Below are 13623 nucleotides of genomic sequence, written 5' to 3'. Positions count from 1 at the left end.
TATCGCAGCATGCTGCAGTTTTATCTCCGTCCAAAATTCCGGAAGACGGAACTACCTACCGGATCCGTCAAAATGTATGCAAACTGATGGCACTTGTCAGACGGATGAGGATCCTGATCCGTATGACAAAAGCATTGAAATGCTGGATCTGTCTCTCCGGTGTCATCCGGAAAAACGGATCCGGCATATATTTTTTTCACATTTTTTGCGGTCTGAGCATGGGCTCACCACAATGCCAAATCCTTTTTGCACTCGGGGCTGGATTTGGCATTAATGCATTTCAATGGGAAAAAAATGACGGATCTGGCATTCCGGCAAGTGTTCCGGAATTTTGGACGGAGATAAAACCGTAGCATGCTGCGGTATTATCTCCGTCCTGAAAAGGCAAAAAGACTGAACTGAAGACATCCTGAGCGGATTGCTCTCCATTCAGAATGCATGGGGATAAAACTGATCAGTTCTTTTCCAGTATTGAGCCCCTAGGACGAAACTCAATTCCGGAAAAGAATAACGCTAGTGTGAAAGTACCCTTAGTGAGTCAGCCCTTCTGTCCAGGAATGTTCATGCGCATGGTAGTATGAGTCAATACCAAAAGATGGAGACATTTCATATTTTCTATAGGACCCACCATGACATATAGTTAATATTGTCTCTTTCCATTCTCCACGATCTTCAGACACTCATTATCTTCTTGGATATCCCAGCAGGTCTCAATTGAACCCCAAGATTGATTTATGCTTCTTCTCACCTAATATACAGTAGGTGTTTACCATTATGACCCACAGTCTGTGTCTGATGCAATCATTTCTACTTGTCCAATTCATTGTATAACCACATGAAAATTCAAGCTGTGGTGAAGGGTACTTAAACCTTACAAAAACATACAAGGGATATTGAGGTTTTCTTCATTGCATGGCAGGAAGTTTACAATAGTCTTGACATATGTCATCAATAAATGGTTGGTCCATAAATCATCCCATCTTCCCTTATGTACGTCTTGTTATTGGAGGTGGGCATGGATTTGTGCCTCTATTGATAACATCCAGAGCCCGCAGTTGTACTCTTTGAGATGGCAGGGAGAATCGGGCAGCCCAGGGAACTGATGATGTTCTGGACGTAGAAGGAAGAGAATCAAGAGTAGGTGTACTAGGCAAAGCCCTTGTGGATGAGTGGTGAGCAGAGACGCTGGGGGCATTAGGAGGTGGTGGTGGTAATGGTCGGTTCCTAATCCAGTCTGCCTCCTCTTCATGAACATTTTCAGTGAATCCATGCCATATATTTGAGGCAGCGTTCTGCTGGCACAAGATAACGTCATGGTTATAAAGTCATTCAGATGCCACCTTTGAACAGATAAACATGGAGAGTCTTCTACGAAGTCAGACAACACGAGACAGCACTGCAGAGACGACAAGACAGACAGAGATAGCCACACAACCGTCTGGATTTACACCGTTCACTACTCACATCATTGTCTGACTGTTCTGCAGTGTTTGGTAGACTTGATGGCTAGAATACAATAACATTCTATGTAAGGATAAAAACTGATATAGAACATAGAAGAAAACTGAATACATATCATATAGGATGAACAGTGAGTAAACTGTAGATAAGAAGAGGACACAAACAAAGTGAGTGAATTTTTATATATTTTTTAATGGGCCAAGGCCTAAAAAGTAGTGATGTCATTACACCGGGCATAGAGATGCCCAGTCACCAATTGGTTGAGTTTTTACCACAACCTTTCGTAGTATTCACTACTAGGCCTTATGACCCACTGCTCAGCCACTCAGTCTATCCCATAAAACGACCCGTCACAATACCTACCAGTTCCACTTCTGAGGCTGCGGCAATGTGAACCTCTTCTCTGCCTGTGATTTTGGTGCGACAGAATGGGCACGTGTTGTCAGATTTCTACAGAGAACAAAGTGTTATCAGAATAAATGTCTAGTTACGTAGACAATACCAGCCTGCTGTATTGTAATCATTCTTCCAATTAACCTTAGTGTCTAACTACGTCAGGGCCGGACTGGCCATAGGGCAGACCGGGCATTTGCCCGGTGGGCCGGGCCGAACACAATCAGCCGTTTTTTTGTTTTTTTATTAATGTGGCAGGCAGCAGCCAGCAACAGGACGGCCCGATGTGGGCGGAGCTATCATAGCCCCGCCCCTTTTCTAGCCGCGAAGCGATTCCTGCAGCCTGAACCTTTCCTGCCCAGCAGCATGCTCAACATCAGTTGGATTGTCACCAGTTAACTGCACCAGTGATGTGAGTGGCAGGGGAACTGGGGTTATATTCAGCTTTCCCAGACTGTGCACATGTGACATGCAGTACAGTAGGAAAGCTGGGTGAATTATATCATGAGATGTCATCCAGCTTCCCTGCTATCCTGCATGGCACAAGTGCAGAGGCATTAGAGTATGGGGGAGAGGCACAGCAGGAAAGCTGGGTGTCTATATATGTGTATGGTATATGTGTGCGTCCATGTATGTGGAGAGTGTGTGCATGTGTGCGTCCATGTATGTGGAGAGTGTGTGCATGAGTGCATCTATGGATGTGGAGAGTGTGTGTATGACTGCGTCCGTGTATGTGGAGAGTGCATGTATGACTGCGTCCATGTATGTGGAGAGTGCGTGTATGAGTGCGTCCATGTACGTGGAGAGTGCGTGTATGACTGCGTCCGTGTATGTGGAGAGTGCATGTATGACTGCGTCCATGTATGTGGAGAGTGCGTGTATGAGTGCGTCCATGTACGTGGAGAGTGCGTGTATGACTGCGTCCATGTATGTGGAGAGTGCATGTATGACTGCGTCCATGTATGTGGAGAGTGCGTGTATGAGTGCGTCCATGTATGTGGAGAGTGCGTCCATGTATGTGGAGAGTGCGTCCATGTATGTGGAGAGTGTGTGTATGACTGCGTCCTTGTATGTGGAGACTGCGTCCATGTATGTGGAGAGTGCGTGTATGACTGCGTCCATGTATGTGGAGAGTGCGTGTATGACTGCGTCCATGTACGTGGAGAGTGCGTGTATGAGTGCGTCCATGTATGTGGAGAGTGCGTGTATGACTGCGTCCATGTACGTGGAGAGTGCGTGTATGACTGCACTATGGGGGTATCTACTGGGGGCCCTATATACTGGCACGCATTATAGGTGGGCACTATGGAGAAGTGGGGGACAAGAGCACTATGAGGGCATTATATAGGGGCATTTAATACTGGCACCCATTTTGATGCCACTATGGGGAAGGGAGGAAAGGAGCATTATGGGGGTATCTATGTGGGGCATTTTATAGTGCCACATTATGGAGGGCACTATGGAGACGGGGAAGGAGCACTATGGGGGCATCTTCTGGGGGGACTATATAGGAGTATTTTATACAGGCACAAATTATAAGGTCACTATGGGCACCTAAGCTCAACTGGGCACTAAGTGTTTTTTGTAGTGGCACACAGTGCAGGTCATTAGAACACATGAGGGCACTCTGGGGACATTGGCTCTACTGGGGGCACTAAGAGGAGGTGTTTCTTTTTTTACTGCCCCACGACTGAGCATTTTTTGTACTGGTGCACATTATAAGGAGGGGGGGGGGGGGTTCTACTGTCACACATTATAAAGATAATTATTACTATCGGGGCATTATGGTGGGCTTTATTACAACTGGGGGACTATGGGAGCATTATTACTTGTGGGACACATTACTGACTTTGGGAGCACCATTACTGTGGGGGCACCTGGCACAGCATCAGTTTAGCACAGTTATTATTGCAGTATAGTTTTGGGGAGCACAGCTTCTCAGTATTGGGGGTGCATGATGGGATGTTAATTGGAGGATGATGGAAAAGTAGGAAACTAAGATGTCTGTCAAACTCTGCAGAGATGTGAGATGGCTGAAAGAAATGATCACAATGGTCTGGTCTGAATGGAGAAGATGAAGAAAGAACATCTACATCAGAGGAGACGTCACTGGATGTAGGAGGTATGGGGCGCTGTATGAGGCTACTGTCACATCTGCGATAGTGATCCTGGCAGGCTGTTCCAGCTGAGAATTCACTGGATCCGGCACTGCTGGATGCTGACGGAATGCCCGCCAGTCCCATTAACTATAATGGGGTACGGCAGAAATCAGGCCACAATCTGGGAAAAATGCAGAGAATCAGCGGGACATAAACCGCTGCATGCTGTGCTTTGTGTCCAGTCGATTCCTTGCATTTTCTGCCGAATTAGGTGGCCGGATCGTACTAAGACCCCTAATGTCACCTGGGGACCCCGAAAGAACCTTGTGTGTTGGCTGAAGCCTTCCTATCTTACTGGTGGCTGGCCCTGCCTCTCAATTGTGCTTCCGGTTTTGGCTCCGCCCCTAGACTGCAAGGGGATGGGGCCTGTTGTGGGTCATGTGATTGGGCTGCTCAGTCAAAAATGCCCGGGCCTATTTTTTGTCCCAGTCCGGCCCTGAACTACGTGTTGTATGTCACTGACCTTTCTGAGATGGTTATGAGCTTCTTCCAGGTAATATGGGGCTCACTTATCATTTTAGGTTGTTTTTATGTCAGTTTTAAGTCTGGCTTTGCTTTGTATACCTGTACCAAATTTATGAACTGGTGCGCCTTAATAATATATGTGGTAGACGAGGGGTTTGCTTGGCGTGAGATGTGGTTTACACCTTTAGGTGTACAAGTAGACGAGGGGTTTGCTTGGCGTGAGATGCTGCATTTTTGTGACATTTTAAAAAGTTGCACATAGTAAATGTGCCATATTCCCAATGTAACCTGTGGATGTAATTTTGTAGCCAATGTCATTTTTGTCTAGATAATGGAAGTCTTGCAGAATTGACATAGAATTCAAAATGTCTCAGAAAATGGCAAAAAAGTTTCTAAAAAAGTCATAGAAGCACCATCTCTGACTTTTTTAGACCAGAAAACAGGCATACCATTGGTCAGTGGTGGCGAACCTATGGGATTGGTTCCAGAGGCGACACTTAGAGCCCTCTCTGTGGGCACCTGCACCCTGGAAAACATCTATGGTGTACCAATATGCCTTAGACTTCTCCTGCCATTCATCAGCGCAGGGCGCACTATGAACAGCACAGGCAGCGCATTAAATGTAGACAGGCTATTATAGCTAAACGGAAGATATACTATACTGGACTGTAGTATTCAGGGTAAATTGCCTTGTTGGCACTTTGTGATAAATAAGTGGGTTTTGAGTTGCAGTTTGGGAACTCGGTCTCTAAGAGGGTCACTATCACTGGCATAGTTATATGTTTTTATATAGGAAACAGGGCAGATCAGGAGGTTGACTCCATGCAGGTCCGATGAAAATGAGAAAGCCAGCACCAAGAAGCCTATGCAATTCCTCTGATAGGGTATTTGCAATCGCTTGGTTTATAATGTTGTGGTAATGTTTTATAGTTACATAGTTACATAGTTAATATGGTTGAAAAAAGACATAAGTCCATCAAGTTCAACCAAGGTATAGGTGGTGACGTGAATCCCAGAAGGAAGTGAGACTTATATTTCTACACATTTTCATAAGCATTAGGCTCCATTCACACGTCTGTATAATGGGTCTGCATCCGTTCTGCAAATTGCGGAATGGGTGCGGACCTATTCATTCTCTATGGGGACAGAATAGATGCGTACAGCACACTATGTGCTCTCCACATCTGCATTTCCGGAGCGCGCCTCCGATCTTCCGGTCTGCGGCTCCAGAAAAAAATAGATCATGTCCTATTCTTGTCCACAATTGCGGACAAGAATAGGCAGTTCTATGGGGGTGCCGGCCGGGTGTATTGTGGATCCACAATTTGTGAATCCGCAATGCACTACGGACGTCTGAATGGACCCTTAATTTCATTTACTTTTAATAATTCATCTAAAGCCTTTTTAAAACTATCCATTGTTCCTGATTTGACCACCTCTGGAAGTAGTCTATTCCACAGATTCAACGCTTCTGGAGACTGAACTTTTTCTTCTCTGGTCGGAGACAGTGCCCCCTTGTCTTACCGTATTTTTCGCCCCATAAGACGCACTTTCCCCCCCCCCCAAAAGTGTGTGGGAGGGGCTGGAGTCCGGAACTAGGGGCGGGGCCCGGTGCAGTCACTGTACTCTTATACCGGGCCCCGCCGCTCACCGAAGTATTTATAAACATGAATCCTTATCCTGTTATTAAGTTTAACTAACGCTGCGCTCTCCCATGTTCCCATGTTCCCCTGTATCCCCTGTATCCCCACAGCACTTACGAACAAGCTTCAATAGCAGGCAGAGCGGACGGCAGCAGTAACGTCACTCACTGACGTCGAGCGCCTGCTCCGCCCACTTTATGAATGAAGCAGGCGGAGCAGGCGCGTGACGTCAGTAAGTGACGTTACTGCTGCCGTCCGCTCTGCCTGCTATGGAAGCTTGTTTGTAAGTGCTGTGGGGATACAGGGGAACATGGGAACATGGGAGAGCGCAGCGTTAGTTAAACGTAATAACAGGATAAGGATTAATATTTATAAATACTTCGATGAGCAGAGGGCCGGTGTATTGGGGGACACTTTTATGAGGGGGATCTGTGGATGACATATAGCAGTGTCATCCACAGATCCCCCCCATAACAGTTTCATCCACAGATCCACCACCCCATAACAATGCCATCCACAGATCTCCCACCCCATAACAGTGCCATCCACAGATCCCCATAACAGTGCCATCCACAGATCCCCCATAACAGTGCCATCCACAGATCCCCATACCAGTGCCATCCACAGATCCCCCATAACAGTGCCATCCACAGATCCCCCATAACAGTGCCATCCACAGATCCCCCATAACAGTGCCATCCACAGATCCCCCATACCAGTGCCATCCACAGATCCTCATAACAGTGCCATCCACAGATCCCCTACATGACAGTGCGTCATCCACAGATCCCCCATAATAGTGTCATGCACAGACCACCATTAATTCAAAACCCACCAAAAGCACAACTTTTGGTTGAAATTTTTTTTTCTTATTTTCCTCCTCAAGAACCTAGGTGTGTCTTATAGGCCGGTGCGTCTTATAGGGTGAAAAATACGGTCTGTCATGTACTGTTACACCAGCAGATGGCATATGAGTGGCAATATGAACGGAGCTAACCAATCCATTCCCTCCCTCTTGATAGTAGTGGGTTGGTTTGTCTTCCTGTCAGGAGGAAGGAGATAGCTAGGGTAGTGAGGAGACATGGAGCATGTCCATAAGCTCCTGCTCCTTAGTGCCTTAGGACCAAAAATCTATCTCCACTGTGAGGAACACTGCTCCAGGGGGACAGGAAGGTCCAATTATTATTGCTAGATATACCACAAGTTACCGTTTGCACTCATTTGGTGTTCTCTTATGTCTCCCTGATCCTTTCAATCCACTTTTTCACTGCATTGAATCCCAGAGAGCGAAGGCTTGAGGGAGTACACCATGACACAACATCTTATCAGGGCCACTACCACTCCTATCCTCTGCTCTGGCTCCTTAGGGGCTCACTGCACCTAGAGCTCTATGTACTGTGACACACAAAGATGGGGGAATCATCAACTAAATGCTATCTTTTATAGAGTTACTAATATGGTAAAGTCAGGCAATTTCCCTGTCAAACTTCTTTCTATCTGTTCCAGTGGTGCCCAGTACCACCTGGTCCTCCAAGTAGACATACACATCTAAGAATAGGAATATACAGGTTTATGACCAGCAGAGGTATTTCATTAGGACACTATGCCGTTACTAATGATGATTACGCATATGGTATGGTATGTTTAGGGCCCAATTACTTGGGGTTGATGAACAGAGCAATGTACTGTTCATTCCTGATCATTGCAGTATTCATCCCCTCTGTATGGGGAAGAATGATCCTTACTGTGGTCGTTCATCCCCACACAGTTTCCTTCTTTGTGGATAGCACATCTGTGTTTACACAGGGTAATGTGATGCTGACAAATGATTATTTTAGGTGCCATATGGAAGATGTGAAAAAACAATATTGCTCGTTTATTAGGCTATCGCTGCACATTAACATGGGGCAATTACTGGGAACAAGCCATCGTAGGAAAGTTCTTCCCCAATAATTATCCTGATCCTCTACCCAGATAAAAGAGATCTTTGTTATCTACATGTGCTGATTCCAGAGATCTCTGCTTCATACAATCTAAAGCAGGGATGCTCAACCTGCGGCCCTCCAGCTGTTGTAAAACTACAACTCCCACAATGCCCTGCTGTAGGTTGATAGCAGTAGGCTGTCCGAGAATGCTGGGAGTTGTAGTTTTGAAACAGCTGGAGGGCCGCAGGTTGAGCATGCCTGATCTAAAGCAAAGTCATGTGGAAACAGGTGGTATGAGATTGGCCATTTTCAGTTGTGCCATTTCTCCTTTATTCCTCCTGTAAGGGCTCATGCGCATGACCGTGGTTTGGTTCCACATGGGTGCGGACCCATTCACTTCAATGGGGCTGCAAAAGATGCGGACAGCACACCGTGTGCTGTCCGCATCCGTTGCTCTATTCCGTGGCCCCGCAAAAATTATAGATCATGTCCTATTCTTGTCTGTTTTGCAGACAAGAATAGGCATTTCTATAATAGGCCGTCTGTTCCGTTCCGCAAATTGCAGAAGGCACACGGGCAGCATCCGTGTTTTGCAGATCCGCAATTTGCAGACTGCAAAATACGGCATGGTTGTGTGAATTTACATAAATTTACAATTTAGTGTTAATGGAGTATATCCAGTATACACCACTTTGACAAGAGGAGTGGTGATAATGGTGAACTTTATTCATATATTTCCTAGAGGAATAACAGAGGACTGGCACAATGCTGCATTCTAAGAAAAAATGCTCCACAATGCTATTTCATGGGGAATAAACATAAACAATACCCACTTCAGGAGACCTGCCAAGACCTATTTGAGTGAATTAGAAAGGTTGAAGATTTGAACAACTTCCACTGCCATTTATGCAATGTGCTTTCTATGTAGTATGTTATAGATTTATAATATATGTATCTCCACTGGGCAGAAAAGCTACCTGGACAAGCAATGCATTACCTGCCATGCCGTTAGGCACGTGTCACACAGTAAGTGGCCACAGGGGTGTATTTTAGTATTCTTCTCTTTGTCTGCACAGATTTTACACAGTTCAAATGTGGAATCCATATCTGAGTACAATTCCCATTGTTCCTACATGGAAAGAGAAAAATATATACGTTTTCAGGTAAGTAAATAAAAGACAGAGGACACATAGTGGTGAACCCCTTCTAGAAAAGTGGTCTTTTTGTCAGTAGCGACAGAGATGTCATGTGACCACTGTGGGCAGTGATTGTCACCCGTAAGGATGCCACTGCTGCAGGTGGTAATTGGCCACCATGGTCATGTGACATGTTGCCCCTGTGACAATTTCCTTCTTTATAGAGTAAACCGGGGAGAAAAATATTACAGGAAGTATACGCTTATTGCTTTTGTGTTTTGGGTTGTATTTTGCAGATATTAGTTTCCCTTTCTTATGGCATCTTATTATAGAGATCCTATACATTAACCATGGTTGGCCTTGAGAAAGTGTTGGGCGACACAAACCGGCCGTAGGTCGGTTGCTATCCGCTTTTAGCTTATTATGCACTTTATGTTTGGCAATAAAGAAAATGAAAGTAAGTTGGAGAGTGTCGTGGATCATCTTGTTTTCCTGTTATTTAAACATGTCTTCCCCTTTCAGACTACAACGTAAGCACTCAGCATTTGTTTCCCATTGCGTAGGTTTTACCAAGCGACGGAAAGCCCCAAGAAGTCCACGTTTTAATATGTGAGGGGCAATACAAAGGTTGTAGAAGATGGACGTGAAATGTTAATGCAAGGGACATGATTATATTCATGAAGGGATTGGTAAAAGTGGATGTACAGGTTCAGGGGATAATCAGTGTAGTGAATTAAAGGGAACCTGTCACCATGAAAATGCAGTGTAATCTGCCGGCAGCATGTTATAGAGCAGGAGGAGCTGAGCAGACTGATATATAGTTTTATGGGCAAATATTCAGTATAAGTTGTAATTAAATCAGTTAAATCTCTACTCTGCAAGTTATACTAAATCATGTCCCATAAACCATACTGTATATCAATCTGCCATGTATCAAAAACCATGTGCTGTCCGCATCCGCACTTCTGTTCCATGGCCCCGCAAAAAAAATAAAAAAAAAATAGAACATGTCTTATTCTTGTCCGTTTTGCAGGCAAGGATAGAACATTTCAACAGACATTAAAAAATAAATAGCAGCATGCACTCAGCCTGGATCGGTGTTTTGCGGACCTGCAATGGATGTGGTTGTGTGCATGAGGCTTTAGTGTGTAGGAACATGTTTCTGTCAGCAAAACAACTCGGACATAAAAAATGTGTTAAACTGGTTGGTTTCAATAGGTGGCCTTCTAATGGCATCATGTGTGTTTCCAACTTGTAGTTTTCTGTGACATCACAAGTGTGTTTCCATTGGGTAATCTTCTTTGACATCACAAGTGTGTTTCCAACAGATAACTACATCAGAACTGCGTTTCCATTGGGTAATCTTCTGTGGCATCAGAAGTGTGTTTCCAACAGGTAACAAACAACCTGTGACATCAGAAGTGCGTTTCCATTGGGTAATATTCTGTGACAACAGAAGTGCGCTTCCATCAGGAAATCTTCTGGGACATCACAAGTGTGTTTCTATCAGACAATGTTCTGTGACATCACAAATATGTTTTCATCAGGCAATATTCTGTGACATTGTAAGGGTGTGGAGTAATGTTCATTAATGCTGTTGAATGTAATTTGTATTGTGCCTGAAATGTCTCTCTTCTGTCAATAGATGGCGACAAATTATAAGATATAGTTTCACTGAAGCTGTTAGAAGAGAAAATTTATATTCAGTTTTGTCTTTCAAAGTTCAAATAAAGTTAATTTAGGGGCTTAGTAGGACCCTCAGAAGGGTATTAGTGAACTGTAATTACAGATTTGAGGCTGCATGAAGATATTAACTTACTGCATCACACTCTCCCTGCAAGGGGAGGAGTTCCGGTGCAGAGCAGGAAGTGACCAGACGGAGTCTGCCTGGTGAATGCTGAGGACGTCAGGAGAGAACCTCTGTGAAGCCTGGAAGAGGATTTGCAGCTCACAGTGGAGTCTGGCAACAGTATCAAGGGAATATTCGCAGCGACGAACCCTGGGAATCACGTGACTGTATGGTCCAGTTCGGGAGTGGACCAGTGGTTCAGGGAGAGAACGTCAAGAGTCCGCCTAAGTATCCAATGAACTGTAAGTGCGTCTTTGCCGCGTCCGATCTTAATGCACTGTTCCAGTGACACTTTTGGACATACGGTACAGACCAAAAGTTTGGACACACCTTCTCAATCAAAGAGTTGTCTTTATTTTCATGACTATGAAAATTGTAGATTCACACTGAAGGCATCAAAACTATGAATTAACACATGTGGAATTATATACATAACAAAAAAGTGTGAAACAACTGAAAATATGTCATATTCTAGGTTCTTCAAAGTAGCCACCTTTTGCTTTGATTACTGCTTTGCACACTCTTGGCATTCTCTTGATGAGCTTCAAGAGGTAGTCACCTGAAATGGTCTTCCAACAGTCTTGAAGGAGTTCCCAGAGATGCTTAGCATTTGTTGACCCTTTTGCCTTCACTCTGCGGTCCAGCTTACCCCAAACCATCTCGATTGGGTTCAGATCCGGTGACTGTGGAGGCCAGGTCATCTGGCGCAGCACCCCATCACTCTCCTTCATGGTCAAATAGCCCTTACACCGCCTGGAGGTGTGTTTGGGGTCATTGTCCTGTTGAAAAATAATTGCTGGTCCAACTAAACGCAAACCGGATGGAATAGCATGTCGCTGTGGTAGCCATGCTGGTTCAGTATGCCTTCAATTTTTAATAAAATCCCAACAGTGTCACCAGCAAAGCACCATCACACCTCCTCCTCCATGCTTCACGGTGGTAACCAGGCATGTAGAGTCCATCCGTTCACCTTTTCTGCGTCGCACAAAGACACGGTGGTTGGAACCAAAGATCTCAAATTTGGACTCATCAGACCAAAGCACAGATTTCCACTGGTCTAATGTCCATTCCTTGTGTTCTTTAGCCCAAACAAGTCTCTTCTGCTTGTTGCCTGTCCTTAGCAGTGGTTTCTTAGCAGATATTCTACCATGAAGGCCTGATTCACACAGTCTCCTCTTAACAGTTGTTCTAGAGATGTGTCTGCTGCTAGAACTCTGTGTGGCATTGACCTGGTCACTAATCTGAGCTGCTGTTAACCTACGATTTCTGAGGCTGGTGACTCGGATCAACTTATCCTCCGCAGCAGAGTTGACTCTTGGTCTTCCTTTTCTGGGGCGGTCCGCATTTGAGCCAGTTTCTTTGTAGCGCTTGATGGTTTTTGTAACTGCACTTGGGGACACTTTCAAAGTTTTCCCAATTTTTCAGACTGACTGACCTTCATTTCTTAAAGTAATGATGGCCACTTGTTTTTCTTTACTTAGCTGCTTTTTTCTTGCCATAATACAAATTCTAACAATATATTCAGTAGGACTATCAGCTGTGTATCCACCTGACTTCTCCACAACGCAACTGATGGTCCCAACCCCATTTATAAGGCAAGAAACCCCACCTGTGAAGTGAAAACCATTTCAGGTGACTACCTCTTGAAGCTCATCAAGAGAATGCCAAGAGCGTGAAAAGCAGTAATCAAAGCAAAAGGTGGCTTCTTTGAAGAACCTAGAATATGACATATTTTCAGTTGTTTCACACTTTTTTGTTATGTATATAATTCCACATGTGTTAATTCATAGTTTGGATGCCTTCAGTGTGAATCTACAATTTTCATAGTCATGAAAATAAAGAAAACTCTTTGAATGAGAAGGTGTGTCCAAACTTTTGGTCTGTACTGTATATGAAAGCTGCAGGATACAGACTTCACCTTCTTTGGATTATAAATAGTATTGCGCAATACTTAGGGTGCACCCCAATGTTAAAGCTTGCTCAGGAACATTTAGGCGCAGCCAAGCTGCTTTATGGACATTGGGGAAAATTACTGTCGCGGTGGGGAGTAGGGAAAACCCCCCACCGTACGATGACTGGGGGATAATGAAAGCAACTAGGCCTGAACACAAGGATAAGGGAGCAGGTCACCTCCTAATGCGTCCCTATACCGAGCCCTAACTCCTCACCGTATGAGCGGACCTGGATGGTAGGACGGCTCATACCCTGGATACTCTAAGGCCCTGAGTCGCCCTGAGAATCCCTCATAAAGGAGATGAGGAGAGGCGCCCTGTTCTTCCAGGACACGGAAGAACAGGAGTCTCAAAAGGCCTAGAAGCAGGGAAAGGAAAAGACCATATGCAGCAAGAGAATCGTCAGGTAAGAAAACAAGAAAACACACTTACCTGCCGCTGCCACCAAGACTGGAACCCGTGAATACGTACCGGTGCCCTAACACCAAACAGGACACTGTACCAGCAACTCACACAGGTATCCAGCACAGCAGACTCCGCCAGGACCCCCATGCCTCAAGGTGCATGGCAGCCCCAGGTGGCACTGCATACAGGCTAGGAAGTCTAGCAACCATGCTGGACAATATCACCAAACATACCA

The 13623-nt window shown here is 45.0% G+C and overlaps 1 protein-coding gene across 2 annotated transcripts in view; it reads right to left on the bottom strand.

The window, feature by feature from the left end:
• Positions 1-419: 419 nt before the first annotated feature.
• The window catches only part of LOC122926669 (E3 ubiquitin-protein ligase CBL-B-B-like), a 73483-nt gene continuing 60279 nt past the window's right edge, over positions 420-13623 (bottom strand). The window contains exons 7-10 of one of the 2 annotated variants that reach the window (XM_044278119.1): positions 9044-9175; positions 1825-1911; positions 1465-1506; positions 420-1295 (exon numbers count right to left, since the gene is read on the bottom strand). In XM_044278119.1, the coding sequence (XP_044134054.1) occupies positions 987-1295; positions 1465-1506; positions 1825-1911; positions 9044-9175 (570 nt within the window). In that variant the 3' untranslated portion in view covers positions 420-986. The remainder of the gene's footprint in view (positions 1296-1464; positions 1507-1824; positions 1912-9043; positions 9176-13623) is intronic. The other variant, XM_044278120.1, reaches the window with a different exon arrangement.

The sequence above is a fragment of the Bufo gargarizans genome, chromosome 2, assembly GCF_014858855.1.
Source record: "Bufo gargarizans isolate SCDJY-AF-19 chromosome 2, ASM1485885v1, whole genome shotgun sequence".
Classification (NCBI taxonomy): Eukaryota; Metazoa; Chordata; class Amphibia; order Anura; family Bufonidae; genus Bufo; species Bufo gargarizans.
Note: the sequence above shows the minus strand (reverse complement) of the source record. Positions and strands in the feature narration are given on the sequence as shown.